The sequence below is a fragment of the Xyrauchen texanus genome, chromosome 22 (genome assembly GCF_025860055.1).
Source record: "Xyrauchen texanus isolate HMW12.3.18 chromosome 22, RBS_HiC_50CHRs, whole genome shotgun sequence".
Lineage (NCBI taxonomy): Eukaryota > Metazoa > Chordata > Actinopteri > Cypriniformes > Catostomidae > Xyrauchen > Xyrauchen texanus.
The window spans coordinates 33,106,651-33,127,149 of record NC_068297.1 but is presented as its reverse complement, the minus strand read 5'-3'; the positions used below and the strand labels follow the sequence as shown (position 1 = coordinate 33,127,149).

Here is a 20,499-nt window from a genome sequence, read left to right as displayed (position 1 = left end):
AATGGACGTGATACGAGCGGGAGACAACTGTGCCCGCATCGTGATCGAATTCCATATAACCCCCAGATAGGTGATTCCCCGGGTGGGAGAGAGAACGCTCTTTGACGTTGAGTCTCAGACCCGGAGAAACCAGATGAGCTAAGACAATATCCCTGTGCTGAACTGCCAGTTCTTGGAGATGCGCTAAGATCAGCCAGTCGTCTATGTAATTCAGAATGCGGATGCATTTCGTGAATGTGCGGGGTGATAGGGCTAGGCCGAATGGAAGAACCCGATACTGGAAGGCTTCATCCCCAAAAGCGAACCTCAGGAACTTCCTGTGCTGTGGCAGAATTCCAATATGGAAATATGCATCCATGAGATCGATCGTGATCAGCCAATCATAATGTTGGATCTGAGACATGACCGTCTTGACAGTTAGCATCTTGAACTTGAACACCCTGACCGAGCGGTTCAAGCCTCAAAGATCTTTCTCTGGAAGGGGAACACATTCATGGCTCCTTTGAACAAGAGATTTTGCAGCTCTTTCCACAGTAGACGTGTCTGCTCCGGTTTCACAGTAGTGGGAACCACGTCGTTGAAACGCGGAGGGCGGCGAGCGAATTTAATTCTGTAGCCTCCTTCTACTGTGTTCAGAACCCACATAGAAATGCCTGGCAGAAGTTTCCACGCTGCCAGGTTCTCTGAGATGGGTATCAATTTTAACACTTCCTGTTGAGGGGATGTCGAGTGTTCTGCGTCCTGGATAAAGGCAGGAAGCAACGGTACACCCAACTCTTTGTTGGAAGCCTCTGTCACCGGGAGTGAAGAAGTTTCGTGAGGGTATCGGGAGGGCCAAAGTGGATGGTACATGCGCCCCGTCCCGAGAGGAACCACCCCCACAAGGCTGGGTACAACACCGTCAGGGTTTCTTTTAGAAATCACGACTGAGGTCCTGCTTCGGGGGCTGCTGAGGGCGACGAGCCTGTCCCCAGCCTTTACGAGGGGGAGCACGACTCACCACGCTCTGCCTAGCAGAGTCGGGGCAGGACTGGATGGCTGACGGCCCGCCCTCCTGAGTGCGGCGAGGAAAAAACTGCCCGAAGGCTTCCTCGTGGCTTTTTGCCTCCTGGAATCTGGAGATAACCGTATTCTTGGCGTCTCCGACGAGACCGGAAGGCGAAACCGGGGCATCAAGTGGGAAAACTCTGTCCTTATCCTTGATGCCCGAAAGGTTAAGCCATAAATGCCTCTCCGTGCTGACAAAAGCGGACATAGACCGACCAATGGCACAGGATGTCTGCTTGGTTGCACGGAGAGATAAATCTGTGGCCTGATGAAGTTCAGAAAAGGCTTAGGTCTTTCAGTAGGTCAGCCTGGTAAGCCTGTAACATGGCCATGGTGTGCAGCGCAGCCTGACCAGCCTGACCTGCCGCTTGATAAGCCCTCCCCACTAGCATGGAGGTAGTTCTGCATGGCTTAGTGGGGAGAGCGGGTTTCTTGAGTGATGATGCCGAACCCAGTGAGAGCGTCTCTTCAACCGGCGGCATCATTGAATACCCCCGTGTCTCAGCACCCATGATAGTCGAGTATAAAGATGTTGAGGGTACGTGAACACGGGAAGTATATGGGTTCCTCCATGAGCGAGAAAGCGCGTCATGGAGGTCATCAAAGAAAGGAAGGGACTAATATACTTTTCCCTTTTTTTTATTATTATTATTATTTTTTTTTTTTTGGGCCACCAGACAGAAATCTGTCTTATAGTTTGGAGCGTTTGGGGGGGGTCTCTTGTTCGCGTGACCAGTCTAGCTGTAGTCTGGCCACAGCCCGAGTAAGCACTTCGAGTAATTTCTCAGCTGCTTTATTATTATGTGTGAAATGTACAGAGGTTCAGCGCCCCCCTCGTGAAACGAAGAGGCGCCGAGGCGCACTTCAGGCTTACGAGAAGGATCAGCTGGATCTGGGGAGAGAGCGAGCGATAGGGACAGACCTGTCTCTCGCTCCTCAGCCAGATATATGCAAGAGACCCACAATGACAGAGTGGGCAGAAGAAAGCGAGGTGAGCGCAGAGCATTTCGCCCGACAGTAGAAGCAGAGCAGCATGCTCTTCCCCAAACAAACAAAACAAAACTGATGCGTGTCCCTGACAGAACATTGACAGGGAAACACGCATCGTTTGCTTTGCTTCTCCAACATTTTTCCACCTTTTTCTTTTCTTATATATATATATATATATATATATATATATATATATATATACACTCACCTAAAGGATTATTAGGAACACCATACTAATACTGTGTTTGACCCCTTTCGCCTTCAGAACTGCCTTAATTCTACGTGGCATTGATTCAACAAGGTGCTGAAAGCATTCTTTAGAAATGTTGGCCCATATTGATAGGATAGCATCTTGCAGTTGATGGAGATTTGTGGGATGCACATCCAGGGCACGAAGCTCCCGTTCCACCACGTCCCAAAGATGCTCTATTGGGTTGAGATCTGGTGACTGTGGGGGCCATTTTAGTACAGTGAACTCATTGTCATGTTCAAAAAACCAATTTGAAATGATTCAAGCTTTGTGACATGGTGCATTATCCTGCTGGAAGTAGCCATCAGAGGATGGGTACATGGTGGCCATAAAGGGATGGACATGGTCAAAAACAATGCTCAGGTAGGCCATGGCATTTAAACGATGCCCAATTGGCACTAAGGGGCCTAAAGTGTGCCAAGAAAACATCCCCCACACCATTACACCACCACCACCAGCCTGCACAGTGGTAACAAGGCATGATAGATCCATGTTCTCATTCTGTTTACGCCAAATTCTGACTCTACCATTTGAATGTCTCAACAGAAATCGAGACTCATCAGACCAGGCAACATTTTCAGTCTTCAACTGTCCAATTTTGGTGAGCTCTTGCAAATTGTAGCCTCTTTTTCCTATTTGTAGTGGAGATGAGTGGTACCCGGTGGGGTCTTCTGCTGTTGTAGCCCATCCGCCTCAAGGTTGTGCGTGTTGTGGCTTCACAAATGCTTTGCTGCATACCTCGGTTGTAATGAGTGGTTATTTCAGGCAAAGTTGCTCTTCTATCAGCTTGAATCAGTCGGCCCATTCTCCTCTGACCTCTAGCATCAACAAGGCATTTTCGCCCACAGGACTGCCGCATACTGGAAGTTTTTCCCTTTTCACACCATTCTTTGTAAACCTTAGAAATGGTTGTGCGTGAAAATCCCAGTAACTGAGCAGATTGTGAAATACTCAGACCGGCCCGTCTGGCACCAACAACCATGCCACAATCAAAATTGTTTAAATCACCTTTCTTATTAAAAATAATAATAATATATAATATATATATATATATATATATATATATATATATATATATATATATATATATATAAAAAATATATAAAATATTCAGATAATTAAAATGCATTACATTCTTGTGGCAGAAGAGTTCATCATTAATAAGACAATACAAAAAGCGGCTTTAGAATACAATGTATTGTTTACTACCATATTATTGAACATAAGTTAATCATTGGCATACAGTTCACAGCAGTCCATTTCACACGTGAATTTGTCAATCAGTTGGAGATTTATTGTGAGGGCTTGTTGAAGGACCCGTCAATTTACACCTGCGTCAGACATTTTTTTTTTTTTTAGAAACAAGCCAGGGGTATACATAGTACACAATACTACAGATATATTTTACAATAATGTCAAGACATTATATTCATTACATAGTGCAATGGTTTTCAATGCTTTGGAGATGTTGGAGGTACAAAGAGTATTTAAATAATATTCTTTAACATTCAAAGTCTTTACAAAAAAGTGCAAATAGGGGCTTTATAGACATAAATTTACACTTATGTATAAAAAAACTTGGCAAGAAAAATAAACAGATTAATCAGAAAATATTCATTTTTTAAATGATCAAAACTGTGAAAACCAAATAAAACGTCTTTATAAAGCAAAGAAAAACTAGTTAAACTAGAGGTATATACAAACAAACAAAATTTTCTCCAAAATACTACAGCGTTGACACATTCCCAAAAAAGCTGAGGGGCAGATTCATCTACAGCATTACAGAAGGAGCAAAGTGGATCTATTTCAGGGAGCATGTTTCTTAAATAAAGATTGACAGGGTAAAAATGGCGTAACAGTTTAAAGAACACCTCCTAAACCTGGTTGGTAATTAAATATTTGTGAGCTAAAGATCATACGACCTGCATCAGACGTGCTTGTGTCGCGTCTCGGGTGTGTTGCGTCATAAAAATTAAATGTTTAGGTCACTGTGTCAAGTTAAATATAGTTTAATACTCAATCTTTTAACATATCTTGAGATCCCTTAGTTCGCATTTGCACTCCTTAAAGTGTTTTGAATGCAAGAACATAAGGTATGCTTGTGTTGTTGTCTGCTGAAGTGTTTTCTTCACTGTATAAACTGTGTTGCTCATACAGCTGAAGTTTCACTTACTGCCCTCTGGAGTATACAGGTGGTACTACAAGCTTTTACTCTTCCTTGTTATGGTCTGGGGCAAGTGCGATTAATTGCGTACATTTTTTTAAACGCATTATTTTTTGTAAAATTAATCGCGTGTTATTAACGCGTTACATCGACAGCCCTAATATATATATATATATATATATATATATATATATATATATATATATATATACATATACACACACACACACACACACACACTGGTGGCGAAAAGTTTGTAATAAATTACAGATTTTGCTCTTATGGAAAGAAATTGTTACTTTTATTGAACAAAGTGGCACTCAGCTGATCACAATGTATGGTCAGGACATTAATAACATAAAAAATACTATTACAATTTGTAAAAAAAAATTCTGAACTTCTTAAACTATTTCAAAGAGTTTTGACACAATAATGACCTTAAGACATGCTAGTCTATCGCATACTGTGGCAACTCAAAAACAAAGACAATGTTAAGCTACATTTAACGAACCAAATAGCTTTCAACTGTGTTTGATATAATGGCAAGTGATTTTCTAGAACAAAATTATCAACTTAGCATGATTACTCAAGAATGTATACTGCTGGAAATAGGGCCTGTCTAGATTTGATAAAAACATTATGTTTTTCAAATAGTGATGGCAAATTTAAGGATTTGTGACTTGCTTGACTAAATGAAGAAAATGACTTGACTTGACTTTGACTTGAGAACCAGTGACTCGAGACTTGACTTGACTTAAACTGCATGACTCGACAATGACTTGAATGTTTTTTTATTTTTATAATTTTCAATAACTTATTATAAACAGCAATGAAATTGCTGCACCACTGATCTGCATCTGAGCAGTTAATGCTGTGCTCACAACACACCAAAATTACTGTTTAGTTCCCAAAATAATCTCCTTTGGATAAAAATATTTTTAATTGGACCATATGAATATAAAAAGTAGGAAAATATGCAATGCAAAAATATTCAATACAACCACCACAACCTCGAATTTGATCAGACATGTCAAAAACCACAGGGAAAAGTATGTAAATCATTTAATTATCATTTAATTATCCAGAAAGATTAGTATGTAAAAATTACTGTTCAAATGTTTGAGGGTTGTTAGTAAATGATTCACGATTAATCTCATGTTTTGTAGCACGACAAGTTTGAAATTACCCGACATTGCCTCTAAATGTGTGTGTGCCTTTTCTAAATCTTCTCAACAGTCAACAATATACCATAACCATTTGTTGGCAATATAAAAACATAACAGGCAGATTTGCAGTCACAACATTTTATTTAAAACATGATAAGTAGTATAAAATATACAGAATGACTCGTGACAAAATCAAAGCGCTCTCATAGGGATTAAGACTTTAACTAAAGCCCTTGAATGCCTGATAGAATAGAATGACTATTTTATATAAATGTATCTCTGAAGGGAACTGGCTGTCTTCAGAAAAGTTAAGATTACATTTTCTTTTCATCTTACCTCCATATATTGCCTAATAAAGTATTGTTTATAAGCGCAGGGCTGCTTTGTGAACAGGCGTTACCAGGGTAACAGCTATATTTCTGCTGCATAAGTGCCACCTACTGTCAGAGAGCGAATTAGCATTTTCATTCAGCCCATCTGCCGTTTTTGTTAGATCAATGTGAAAATCTGACCGCATTTTTACACAGTGTTATACATTTTAACCCGTTAATTCTAAAAATCTAAACAATTCGGATAATAAGGTATCTAAGAGTATTCACAGTATTTTTAAGTGCCTATGATAAAAATACTGTGCACGTCCATTAATGTAACATCTGAGCAGTCTCCCGTCCACCAGAGGGAGCCCTCACTTGAATACTGAACTCTTCCTGCCACATCAGTTACTGCCATGTCACTTCCTGTCTGTCATGTATATAAGCCATGCACACTCACTCAAACACTGCGAGGTATTGCCAGTTTACCTGCCTTACCAAGCGTTTACCTGTTGTTACATTGTTCTGCTTCATGTTATGATCTTTTCTGCCTGTTTATTGGATTTAAGTTCTTGGATTACCCCTTCTGTATTGTTTTCCATATTGGATTGATTACCTGTTGACAACCTCTGCCTGAGTTACCTACTACGTTTGTGATTGCTGATTTGGATGTGTTCATTAAACTCTCCTGCAAAATGGATTCTAACCCAACCTCATGTCTGAATTAATGCAATTTAATAATACACATTACTGTTATACAATTCATATTTAAAATGTAAAGATATGTAGGCCTATATAAGTTCATCTTTTCAGAACAAAAATAAATATTTATAAAAAAATTAACCTCTATTTATTTTAATACTGTGACTTGACGACTTGAAACTCATCAGGACTTGACATGACTTGATTTGTCTGCACTGCACTTGAGACTTGACTCGAGACTTGATGGTTAAGACTTGCTTGTGACTTGAACATGTGTGAATTGCTCCCACCTCTGAGTGATGGTGCTGTTTTTTACATAATGTCCTGGCTATAATTTGTGATCAGTTGAATGCCACTTTGGTGAATAAAAGTACCAATTTCTTTCTCAAACCGCAAAAGCTGTACATTATTCCAAACTTTTGGCCGCCAGTGTGAGTATGTATGTATGTATGTATGTATGTATGTGTGCTACATACATACATACATGTCATTACTAAATATTTCATTCTGAGCAAAGATTTTATGTCCAAAGAAAGTCAGTCAGTCAATAAATTAACATGATACTGTTCATTTCAGGTACCCTGCACAATCTAATCACAAAAAATGACAAATTATTAAATGTGGTTTCACGGCATTCTCTGAAAACTGCATTTGAGCCAATTATTGTATAGCATAAATTATCTCTTTTTTTAATGTCTAAATATCTTCTCTAAGGACAATCTGACAGGTAATAAAAATGCAATACTCACTTTCGAGGAAACACTCCATACTTAGAGTGAAGTTGTCCACTGCAAAAGCGATTCCTGCACTAGATGATGTATCTGCACTGAACTGCAGGTAAAACCTAGATTGAGAAGGAGTATGAGAAACAGAGATAAAAACTCTGTTAATCTGTTAATCTGAAACAGAATGGAAAAGAAATAAAACATGGTGATAACCCATTATGGAAATAGCTACTGTATAAACTAGTCACCGTGGAACAAAATGCATTGGGTGAAATGAAAAGTTCAACCAAAAAAATGAAAATTCTGTCATCGATGTCATTTTTACATCAAACAACAGGTTTGTTGTTCCAAACCTGTATGACTTTGTTTCTTCAATGGAACACAGTCTGTGTCTCACTAGCCAAATTATCCTCTGATTTTCAGTCATGAGCTTAATGTATATAATCACTGGATGGCCTTTAGTACTCCCTGCTGAGTTAAGACAGCGCCTCACTAGCAGACTCCAAATAACTTGATTTCCGCTGAGGGTGTCACACACTTAAACTTTTTTGCTGGGATCTCGCTTTCTTCATTCGGAGGTATAACACACTTTCTGATTAAGAATCCTGGAGGAGTGATAAACGTACCAAGTCAATGCAACTCTCTCTCTCTGATTCCCAGTCACATGGAGTTTGCCAAAATAAAAACAGGAGTAATGTGTGAGCATAAACATCTGTAAAAGAGTGATTTAGGATGCGGTTTATGGAGTAACTTTACCTTTTGAAAGTGTGTTATTGTGTATTTAACCCCTCAATTACCTCAGCAGGGAGTACTGACAGTCAAGTGCCAATGAGTGCTTCATCTCACTCCGCCTGGCCAAAACAATTGGCTAGAGTGGTGCAGGCTTTAATGACTCTAGCAACTGCAATTGGACTTTTGTAGTGTTTGAGAAAAAACTAATTGTTCAGTCACTTGTGAGGGCACCTGTGGTCTGACCAATGAGATTCTTCTCTCATTTAAGTACTGACAAGATGTTTAGGCTCTGCTTCGAATGTTTACCATTCATGCCATATGTTAGTCATATGGCATGATGCATTGCAACTAGAATGCAGAGTCTAAGCGCTGAAGAAATGTACCAAAAAATGGGACTCAAACAAGAAAAAGGGAAGGATGCCAGGAATAAAATGTTAATTATCTTCTGTAGACTGGGATTAGTGGACCAAAGAGTGAAGGTTGGGGCTTGGGGAATTGTGCGGGTATTGGGAGGGGTAGATCAGAATCCAATTAAACATGTTGAGATGTAACAGCCTTCTATTTTCCTCTGCCCTCCTTACTCTTATAAATCAAGAGCACTTGCTAACTGGAATGAAAGTTTAGATGAATGGTGGGTCTCCTTATCGATTTTTTTTTCTCTATTCCTCATTTTCTTCTGTAGAGAGTGATATGATGAGCAAAGGATATGCGGTGTGCTGCCGGGCCCAAAGGCAGGGACGCAGCACCAGAGGGAGTCATTAGTATTTCTGTGTAAATGTGTGGGTTTGTGCAAAACTGAAAGCAAATAAATACAGTCTGCACAATGCTGAGTGAAAACTTCATGTATGCATCTGATACTTGAATTTGCAATAATGATTATAGAAAATGATTTACCTTGTGTATGTGTCAGTTTGTGCCATAGTTTAGTGTTGAATCCCAATTGCAAATTCATGCCATGATTAATGTTCAAAACATTTTAAGATTTTCTGAAGGATATGTGAGTGGTGCTTGTCTGTGAAAAGCCATATTCACACCAAACTGAAATTTTTGGTGTGTGTTCGTTGTGATTGAGCCTTTTTAAATAGGAACAATGGATTCATGTGGTACTATTCACACTGGGTCTGACACATCATCTGCTGACAATCCAAAGGTTTTTTCACAGAGGGCAGTCTTTTTTCTTCCGACTGCAAAAAATAGCTTTTCATTAAACGCCACCTATTGTTCTGGATAGCATGAGAAAAAATGTGTGTCCCTTCCTGGGTATAGAACATGGGTCCTTTCTTCAATAAAAGTCTATGGTGTTTTTTCTGCCCATTTTATTATTCACTAGCCGGAAATTGTAAGTCAGATTGTTTAGAAAAAAAAAATGATTTAAGGTGTAATTCATGTCCATAGCACAAAGAGTTGAGGTCAAGTAATGTGCCATAATTTAATACTTATTGTTTGGGGTTTAGGAAACAAATCCTCACACAAAGTGTGAGCCTAGGCATCATTTATGGGTTGGACATGTCCCCAACACATTTTGTGTTGGCCAATTTTGTCCACATCAATAATTTGTTCTTGAGTTGGAGTTTCCAGATATAGACATATACAGTACGTATAAAGTTATTCAATGAATTAAGTGAAATATTCATTGGAATTATTTGTGCATTACCTCTTTAATGTCTATGAGTTTCACAACCCCCCCCCCACTCGGGATGCTTTGCCTTATCACCACTTAAACATTTAAAGGTTGTGAGTAGACTTACAGATCCACCAATCCAAAGAGAGGCAGAGCGATGAGTTTCCACCCTTTTCCCATATTAGCTTTGCTTGTTGAGTTCCAAAGACTCCGTTGGCCCTCAGGACCTGTGCTGTTCTCGATAATCCAGAGCGAGAGTACTCCATTTGAAGAACCACACACCCAAAACTTGACCTATAGAAGAGAACACAAGTCAGACTTAAGCACTGACACATTGCCAAAAATTTGGTTTCAATCGTTCCATACCAGTCTCAAGAATGATTGACAGCGATGGTGATGATTACACATCATCTGTCCTCATTCTCAGATTGACAGTCCACACATCATATTGCATACACAAAACAATGTCATGATATATTGACAGTTCCAATCTGACTGGAAGTAAAGGCTGGATTACAATACAGGATTTTTAAAATATGAACAGGTGTCACACACTTGCAGACTTTGTAAATGGCTACAGAGAAAAACTGGCCAGATCACACCATGACTGAGGATCACACACTACCCGACTCTCAAGTCGATCCAATCTGATCACAAACTCACAACCTCCTGAAGGATTAAAACACATGATGATTCAAACAGCATAAGAGATAACAGTACAATTAAATAGAAATTAAGACATTTACACAGCTAGAGGAAACACCACAGCTGCTGCGAGAGCTCAAGAGGACAGCTGGAAAGAAATTCTGAATGTGCTAAAAGAAATATGAAATAGTTGATATATCGATGCGAAAGTGAATTCATATATGTCCACAACAAAAACACACAGGCTTATTTATTTTAAAGCTTAAAAACTTCTCAGTTACCTTAAAAACTTACCATTCCCTGATGGAGGGAACGAGATGTAGTGTCGATGTAGTGACACTAGGGGTTGCTTTTAAGAGCCCTGATACACCTCAATCTTTGAGAAAAGGCCAATGGGAATTGGCGAGTGGAATTTGGATGCCACTCCTCCGGATATATGCGTATAAAAGGAGAAGGAATGTCCACTCTCATTCATGTTTTGTGCTGAGGACCCGGTCATTTCAGCAGGTAGTGCAGCGTTGTGGCAAGAGGGACGAGGGAGGTTACGGCAGTAACTGAGACATTCCCCTTCTGTCACTCACCCAATTTTGTCGATGTAGTTTTGTTTTGTCGACTAGTGTTCCCTATTGAAAAACGCCACTACAGCTGAACCGTATTACGTGAACAGCCAATGTAGGTGCAAGCAAGCTGCTGCATGCGTAATAGCAGGTGCATCAGACTGCACGTAGCCTCCTCCAATGCCCCAAATGACGTCATGTAGTTCCCCACATCCCTGAGGGGGGGAAGCGATGTAACCAGCATGGGAGCAGGCCGCGCCAGCCTAAAAAGGGTCATGGGAACCTTGGGAACATAGCCTGATCAGAGTCTCAGGATCATGTGAGAGTCTTCCGGACAGAATTTCAGGCATGTTTTGCTGAAAAAGAACGTTTGCAGGTCCCCAAACCTCTTGATGAAAGTGAGCAGGGTCAGGAGAGCGGTCTTTAATGAGACTGCCTTTAACTCGACTGAGTCTAGGGGCTCGAACGGGGCTCTCCGAAGGTCCAGCAGGACCACAGAGAGGTCCAATGAGGAAAAGAGGCACGGCCTAGGAGGTTTCAGCCTCCTGGAGCCTCTCAGGAACCTGATGATCAGGTCGCGGTTACCAAGGGACTTAACTTCAACTGTGGTGTGGTGCGCTGCTATAGCGGTTACGTACACCTTCAGGGTGCAGCGGGACAGCTGCCCCTCCAGCTTCTCCTGCAAAAAGGAAAGCACTGACCTGAATGCACATCTCTGGGTGTCTTCACTACAAGAATAAAACCACTTAGCGAACACACGCCACTTCAGGGAATACAGCTGCCTTGTAGAAGGAGCCCTGGCCTGAGTGATTGTGTTTACCAATGCGGGCGGTAGACTATTTAAGTCTTCCAGAGGTCTGGGCGTGGGTGCCAGATGGTGCCCCGTCCCTGAGAAAGAAGGTCCTTCCTCAGGGGAATTTTCCAGGGAGGTGCTGTTGTGAGAAATGTGAGGTCTGAGAACCAAGTCTGGGTGGGCCAATATGGCGCCACATGGGTGACTTGTTCTCGTCCTCCCTGACCTTGCACAGGGTATGTGCAAGTAGGCTCACTGGAGGGAAAGCATATTTGCGCAGCCCCCAGAGCCAGCTGTGTGCCAGCGTGTCTGTGCTGAGGGGGGCTCCTGTCATTGAATTCCAGAGCGGGCAGTGTGAGGATTCCCGGGAAGCGAACAGGTCTACCTGTGCTTTGCTGAGTCGACTCCAAAGCTGGACCATCAGGGGGTGGAGTCTCCACTCTCCACTCTCCAATGCTGTGGCATTGAGGCTGCCTGGGATGTGATTGACCCACAGTGACCTCAGCCACTGCTGACTCCAGAGGAGATGTCGGGCGAGTTGCGACATGTGAGTAGAATGTATGCTGCCTTGACGATTTATATACTCCAGGCAGTTGATGTACCAACAAAGCCGTGGTCCTGTCCAGGAACTAGCGGCTGCATGCTCATTGCACACGGCACCCCAGCCTGATTTGGAGGCGTCTGTGGTGACCACGATGCATCTGGACACTTGCTGTCCTCTGCCTGAATGAGTGCAGGCAGTTCAACACTGACTGCGTGTGCTCGCTTGTGAGCTGTGCAATCATCGACACGGAGTCTAACTCCATGCAGAGTTTAGAGATGCTCTGAAACAGGGGACTCGAAAGAGCGACCCCTAGTGGCACTACATCGACACAATGTCGAGTGAGTGACAGAAGGGGAACTTTATTTAAAATATTAAAGCTTTTATATTCATTTCAATTAAAAGCTTTATATAATTTCATACTATTACAAATTAATATAGTTTATGGAATAATTACACAGTGAGCACTTGGAATACTGCATGGAATAATTAGTATGCAATACTAAGACACACTTATTCTTTTTGACTTATTTTGTTTACCGCTTATAAGTTTCATATGAAATACTGTATGTTAATTTCTAGTCCATGAAACAAAGGCATTTGAGAGGCATTCATCCCTATTTATAGCCATCTGTTGCAGTGATTAAACTTTTTATATTTAAAAATCGTTCATTATTGGCAAGCATTTTATAAATCCACCTTACTAACTCTTTTACAGAAAGCCTAATATTATATAAAAAAAAAAATGCATTTTTAAATAAAATAAAAAAATTCCATAAATTCAGATTTAGACTTAAATAAATAATTTATCATGAAGAGTCAATTTTGTGCTTTTCTGTAAAGGGTGCTTTAATAGAGACAGGGAAGTGAATTAATTGCATCAAAGATGTCACTTTACTATCAGCTGATTGGTTCAGTATCTTTTAGCGATAGTAACCCAGAACAAAACCTGCTACGGAGCAGATTTGCCATGTAGCTTAAGTTACTATGGCGATGAACACTGCTAATAGCAGATCAAACTTCAAGGTACCTAAAACCCAGGGTTGACACAAACTAAACTGAAACATACCAGGCTAGCCACTGAAACTGGCTTCATGGTATTGTCCTCTGTTCTAGGTGACACATTACAGACATAACCAACACGTACAGGAGCATTGCTGTTATTGTTGCTGCTACTCTAAGTTCCGAGTAATGAAAGAGTTGCAGTCTTACCAGTGTGGCTTCTAAAGACTGCAGCCCGAGTTGGAGAGGCTTAGAAGTTATGCTACACTTTGAGTGCTTGTTCAAAGTTTCATTTCTTGAGCTTTGTGGCCCAGAGCCACAAAGGCATAAAATGATTTTGGCATAAAAATACAGCTTCTATCTATTTTAATTTGTAAAGACATAAATCCCCAAAAGAGTTGGTCGAGAATATGATCAAATAACATATTTCAAATCAGCAGTAAAATCTGACAACAATTGTATCCTAAATTCGTCTTCTCTAGCTCTGATCACGCTATGTTTCAGGCTGGTCCACCTAATTCACATGCATGTTCCCGAGTATCTAAAAGGGGATTGGCTCTTTTACCTGTAAAATGGGACTTCTTTTTCTACATCTACTTGGTGTCCAAAATTCTCACATTCATTTAAATACATGTGCTCAGACACGTCTCAGGCTAATGTGTACCAGGCTGCTACCATGACTGCTTTTCATGAAGACCTAAGCATCACATAAAAAATAACCTGAACTGTGGTTGTCAACAGTTCATCAATTGCAGGTTCTAGGCCAGATTAAGCTGCAAAGTGGGCCAGATTAAGCTGCAAAGTGGACCAGATTTATTGCAGATTATTAGATTATGCATATATCACATCTACTCTGAGGTTCATCCATTATGAAGGGCCTATCTTGGTTGACTTACAATAGAGTGTGAAGAGACCAGCTGTTGAAGAGAGAGAGAGCTTTCTCCTATTACAGAACTCATGCTGAGAACTGTAGCTATGGGAGGGAGGACACCACGGTCATAATCTACAGTCCTGCCTCGCATCTGGGTCCAGTCCAAAATTCTGTCATGCCCCACTGTGCCTCGGCACCGCTCTGGGCTCAGCTCATACAAGAGTAAGCCTTCACCATACCACCTATCAAATGTTGTCAGTCAGACATCTCATAGATCCTAAACCAACACCTGATTTTCCACCTGTGCACTTATTTATCAAGGCTCTATAATCTCCTTGACATTTTCTCACTCTTTCTTATTTTCATTTTTTGTATCCCACTGCTCCATCTCTGTCAGTCTTTGCTCCTCAGTTCCCTCTGCAACTCTCCTTTGAGTGTCTTTCTTAAGGAAGCCTTCGCAGTTGTGTAATTCACCTTTCCCAGCAGGCTTCTGTGTGAGGCACAGAATAATGGGGTCAAGGTCTATGAATTCTAAATCTAAAACAGAGGCAGTCTTTCAAAAGCCATCCAACAAAGCAAGAGCCAGACATTTTTCCTTTTTTCAAAACGGACAGTACTGTTTCAGATTTGGTTGCCAAATGTCCATGTAATTACTTTCAAATCACATTGAAATAAGGGTGCAACAATAACCCCCTGACACCAGGCTAAATTCTGTCAGTAGCTATTACAAAAGCAACTCATTAAAGCTATTTGACAACCTAACAATGTCACATATAGCCTTAAATATTGAAAAACCAGACATGTATGAAACCTTTCACTACAGATGCACAATGCCCGAAGGACCCAGTACAATGCACAAGGACCCAGTACAATGCAGAATGTTATTGTGAAATACAATTATTTAAAAAATCAATGGCACAAATTTAATCAAGAAAAGCTGATATAATCACCCATGACATTTTAACATAAAATTCTCTCCAGATTAATCAGATAAAGTTTATATTCAGAACAGAATACTAGTGTACAGCTAACTGCATACTGTACAATCTTATATTTATTTATTTTAATGGGATGGAAAACCATATACATTATGCAACAAACATTTCAAAGGCTACAGTTCGGAACAGCATACTGCCTTAACTCTTTTTCTATTTCTGCAGTGGCCTAAATAGAGTAGCATGCATACTGTGCATAGTATGCAAATGTACTGTGTGCATAAAATACCTGATTATATTGCATGCTTAATTCAGCTAGTAGCATCAAGTTATCACCTCAGAACAAAAGTGTTTATTTTGCATTTCTAATCCAATTTAGTGAGAACATTTCTTAAATTCTGGCAGTTCAATCAAATGATGACTTGAAAAGAAGATGTTATAAATTGCATCTCATATTACTTCAGGTTTTTTCGTCACACTGGGAAAGAAAGGTACAACATACAGACTATAGTATTTTCTGTTGTAAACTGCACTTTGGCAAAGTAGTAGAAAGTAGATCAACAAGTATCCCATGCAATGCCTTAAGAAAATTTGCATACTACACACAATATACGTACTGCATGTTGCAGAAAAGGTATGAGTAGTATTGTATGTATGAGAATACATATCTGTATTCAGAGCAAAGCTATAGGTGTAGCATTGCATTGATTTTTGTGCGCTTTGGCTAGAATACATTTGCTAGCGATACCAAATGAGGCTTGATAGAAACTGTTCAAAACTTAATTTCCTCAGAGATTCAGCCACAACCCATTGCACAGACACCATGCACTAGCCATGGTTGCTTGCAGAATGCTAAAATTGTGTCATCCTCTTACCATGCAAGGGGCGTTGCGCAGTGGATAGAAGAAAAGCGGGCTCCGCACTTGGGCTGATCCACGCTGACCTTTGGGCTGACTTTCAATGGCTAACAATGCCCCTGCCAGACAGAATGATTGAAGACATGAAACAAACTTACACAAAATAATATTTTATTAAAATAATAAAGGAAAAAATGAAAAAATAGATGAAAGCCAGATTGTCTCCAGACAAAAGCTTATTGTCAATCTTTAATAAAGATAATTTATCAAGCATGTCTGCTTGAATTATTTTGCACTCTTTTTTTTTAAATATCAAGGTTATCCCTCAACCTTGCATTTATATGAGTCAAATGTGTATATATATATATATATATATATATATATATATATATATATATATATATATAAAACCAGTACTCTTAGCCTATGTTCACAGTTTTTGTAACTGACAACCACATTTTCTAAAAGGTGTGACTATGTTTTTAACAGGGGTGAACAATATGGTATGATAGCTTTGCATGAGGAATAAACAGAAATTTAAGTTAATTGATAATCTGATATTCACTCTTCCATCGAAATTGTAATATATGTTGAATATAAGATAAAAACGTACGTTCGAATGCTAAGATGTGCTTTTAGTTTTGGATTTGTACCAAGCACTGATGATGATTTGCAGGCCGTTCAGACCCATTGCATTGTTGAGTAAAAAAAAAAACAGATAACAAAATACGGGTTGAATTTCTTTATAATTTGAGACATTGTGTAAAAATGCAATGCTCCTGCATGAGACGCTTATACTGTAAAACAGCAAGTTGTTTGCAATGTTCAAAGACGTCAGTCTTAGTGCATGTTTACGTAGAACAAGACGGACGCAAAAATTTGTTCTCTTGTGGACTTAGGACAGTGAGCCCATTTACATGCACGCCAATAAGCTGATAACTCCCAAAAATCTGCTTATTTGAAAAAAAAGCAAGAAAACTTTACATGAGCTGTGAAATAATCAAGTTATTTTCTGCTTTTGACATCTGTGGCCGGGTCGTGATCATACGCACCCGGTCCCATATTAGGCTAATCAAGCCTCCGAGGTTTAAAGGTCGACATGTCCGCTAACGATCTCTCTCTCCCGCACGATACTCTGCAGTCGACCTTTAAACCTCGGAGGCTTGATTAGCCTAATACGGGACAGGGTGCGTATGATCACGACCCGACCCTGCCCTCCGCCCTGCCACAACATCAAATCATGAAGAGGCTTTAACACAACTTGTGCAAACAATGGATCAGCCAGTAAGAATGCCAGTAAAGGTGTTTACATGCAACGCAAAACCAAGGTAATGGGCAAAAATCTACCTGTGGCGATCAGTTTATTCTTAAGCTGTTTATGACCTTACACCATTAAAGGAAAGCAGTTTAATAGGTTTACATGACCACACTCATTTTCGGCTTATTAGGCATAATCAGTGTATGAATGTGCATGTACAGTACAGTAATGCATGTAATGCAACACACATGCTCAATAGTTCTTAATTCCTTCCTTGGGTACCACTAATACAACACATTTTGTATATGACCTTTATCTTGCATGACACACAGATATTACTGATTAGCCACCCAGAATTAGCACATGTACATCTCCGAAAGATTTTGAGTGTGGGTGGCGTTGTGGCTAAAGCACAGGGCTGTTAATCAGAAGGTCGTTGGTTCGAACCCCACAGCCACCACCATTGTGCCCTTGAGCAAGGCACTTAACTCCAGGTTGTTCCGGGGGAATTGTCCCTGTAATAATTGCACTGTAAGTTGCTTTGGATAAAAGCGTCTGCCAAATGCATAAATGTAAATGTAAATTTTCATCTGGAAAGCATCACAATCTAATTAACATCTGTTAAGCATCCTAAAAAGATCATATTTACAAACTTTCTAAATTATAAATGTCTCCAAGTCATCTGCTGAATGTCTTATTGACACACGAGAGGAAATGTCTTATAGACGTATTGCACATGAGCAAACAACTTAAAATATAGATCTTCCAGATGTAAACACACACATCAAATAGACGTCTTGGTGATGAACATGTGCAAACAGGGTAATTAGTAGTGTGCTCAATGATCTGAATCGAGTGGGTCAAATAAGGGAGACATGCGAGATGTGTAGGTTGTTTCATCTCGCTCCCTAGCTCCACAAACACAAATTTGGGCACTGGCAAGGGTGGTGATCCACTGAGCATTGGGACACTTATGACTCAATCACCTGTGACACGATGAAGAGGTCATGCGTTAAAACGCTCCTGGAATTAATCAACAATGCACCTTTGTGCATTTTTGTGTTAGATATTTAAGCGTTCATTGTTATTAGGAAACGTCTAGGTTACGTATGTAACCTCTGTTCCCCGATGGAGGGAACGAGACGTTGTGTCAGAGAAGCGACACTAGGGGTCTCTCTTGAGTGCCGATATTCACCTCTGAACTATGAAAATAGGCCAATGAGAGTTGGCAACCAGTATTTGCATGTCCCGCCCCCGGACATACGGGTATTTAAGCGGCGCAAATACGGGAGTTCATTCAGGATTTTTCTGAGGAGCCGGAAATGGTCCGGCCACAACAGGGGCTCGGCTCAGCGATGTGGCAGGGGAGACACAACGCCTCGTTCCTCCATCGGGAACGGAGGTTACATACGTAACCTAGACGTTCCCCTTCTGTCGCTCTCTCCACGCTTGTGTCAGAGAAGCGACACTAGGGGTCCACTTAAAAGAGCCATGCGCTGAGCCGTGTACGTGATCCGCTGATACAGGAGCGAGCAGGTATTCCTACGTGCAGAACGACCAACTGTATCAGGCTGCACGTACCCTTCCCCAATGCCCCATTTAAGCCATCAGGATTCCTTATCGTTACCCTGGAGGGGGGAACAAGGTGAAGGCCGCCAAAATTGGAATGGGCCAGCCTGGCTGGGCCTCTTTTCTCTCTATGTTTCTCGCATAGAGCAACTACGGCTGGGGCCCTTACACGCATTGAGGGAAGGGGGTCTTAGCCCTTATTAGGGTGGAGAAGACCCTGCGGAGGCCACACCTACCCGGGAGGGGAGGCAAATTTTGAGTGGCAAATACATCGCATGGCCTATACTTAGGTCTTATGCGGAACAGTAGTGCGGTGGTAGATCCAGCCTCGCAGAGGGGGGAAGCATACAGCATGGCACCAGAGGCAGCTGTAACTGCCTAAGGAAAACACAGAGTCAACTCTCGTGAGGGGACAGAACCGTGGTTTTACACACAGGGGGAGTCCGAACAGGAGGCCTTACCTGTGGTGCACCTATACCAGTACAGGGTAGCTAGTGATACCCGCAGTGGTTTGGGTCGGCGAGGTCCTCCGCAGAACTGCGACCCACGAGGGCTAGAGAGGAGTCAACCAGTGTCCCAAACCTGGGATCTCCTGGGAAAGAAGGCGCACTGTTTCCCCTGGTTAGGGGGACGTGCCACCGAGTTCTACGGGCTCGGTACCTGAGAGAACACGGGACGATACTGACTCAACTAGGAGATTGTACAATCTCGCAAAAGTGTTAGGTGTTGCCCAGCCCGCTGCTCTACAAATGTCTGCTAGGGCAATGCCCCTAGCCAGTGCCCACGAGGACGTAACAATCCTGGTGGAGTGGGCTTGGACCCGCAAAGGGGGGGGCACGGCCTGGGTGTGATAAGCCAGGGAAATGGCGTCGACAACCCAGTGGGCGAGTCTCTGCTTGGAGACAGCATTCCCTTTCTGCTGTCCCCCAAAGCAGACGAAAAGCTGCTCAGAGCGTCTGGTGCTCTGTGTGCGGTCCAGGTAAATACGTAAGGCACGTACTGGACACAGCAGTGAAAGGGCTGGGTCTGCCTCCTCCCGGGGCAGCGCTTGCAGGTTCACCACCTGATCCCTGAAGGGTGTGGTAGGAACCTTGGGCACGTAGCCCGGTCGCGGTCTTAGGATCACGAAAGTGTCCGCCGGACTGAACTCCAGGCAAGCGTCGCTAACAGAGAACGCATGCAGGTCCCCGACCCTCTTGATGGAAGCGAGCGTGATCAGCAGGGCGGTCTTGAGAGAGAGGGCCCTGAGTCCAACTGAGTCAAGCGGCTCGAAGGGGGGTCTCTGGAATCCCATAAGGACGACCGAGAGATCCCAGGAGGGAAACAGGTTAGGCCGGGAGGGAGTCATCGTCCGGGCACCTTTTAGGAACCTGACGATTAAGTCGTGCTTACCAAGAGACTTGCCGTCTACCGTGTCGTGGTGGGCCGCGATAGCGGCAACATACACCTTGAGGGTGGAAGGGGACAGCCTCCTCTCCAGCCTCTCCTGAAGAAACACGAGCACTGACCTAACTGCGCACTTCTGCGGGTCTTCGGCTCGGGAAGAACACCAGTCCGCGAACAGACGCCACTTCAGGGCGTAAAGATGCCTGGTCGAAGGGGCTCTGGCTTGGTTAATAGTGTCTATGATGGCCGAAGGTAGGCCGGCTAGATCCTGCGCGTCCCGTCCAGGGACCAGACGTGGAGATTCCAGAGGTCTGGATGTGGATGCCAGAGCATGCCCCGTCCCTGAGAAAGAAGGTCCTTCCTCAGGGGAATTTGCC

The 20,499-nt window shown here is 42.0% G+C and overlaps 1 protein-coding gene across 1 annotated transcript in view; it reads right to left on the bottom strand.

Annotated features, from left to right (window-relative positions):
• LOC127662397 (ALK tyrosine kinase receptor-like) overlaps positions 1-20,499 on the bottom strand; it is a 643,215-nt gene that overhangs the window by 73,235 nt on the left and 549,481 nt on the right. Inside the window, exons 8-10 of the mRNA XM_052153544.1 lie at positions 15,928-16,028; positions 9,836-10,002; positions 7,380-7,474 (exon numbers count right to left, since the gene is read on the bottom strand). Coding sequence (XP_052009504.1) covers positions 7,380-7,474; positions 9,836-10,002; positions 15,928-16,028 — 363 coding nt within the window. The remainder of the gene's footprint in view (positions 1-7,379; positions 7,475-9,835; positions 10,003-15,927; positions 16,029-20,499) is intronic.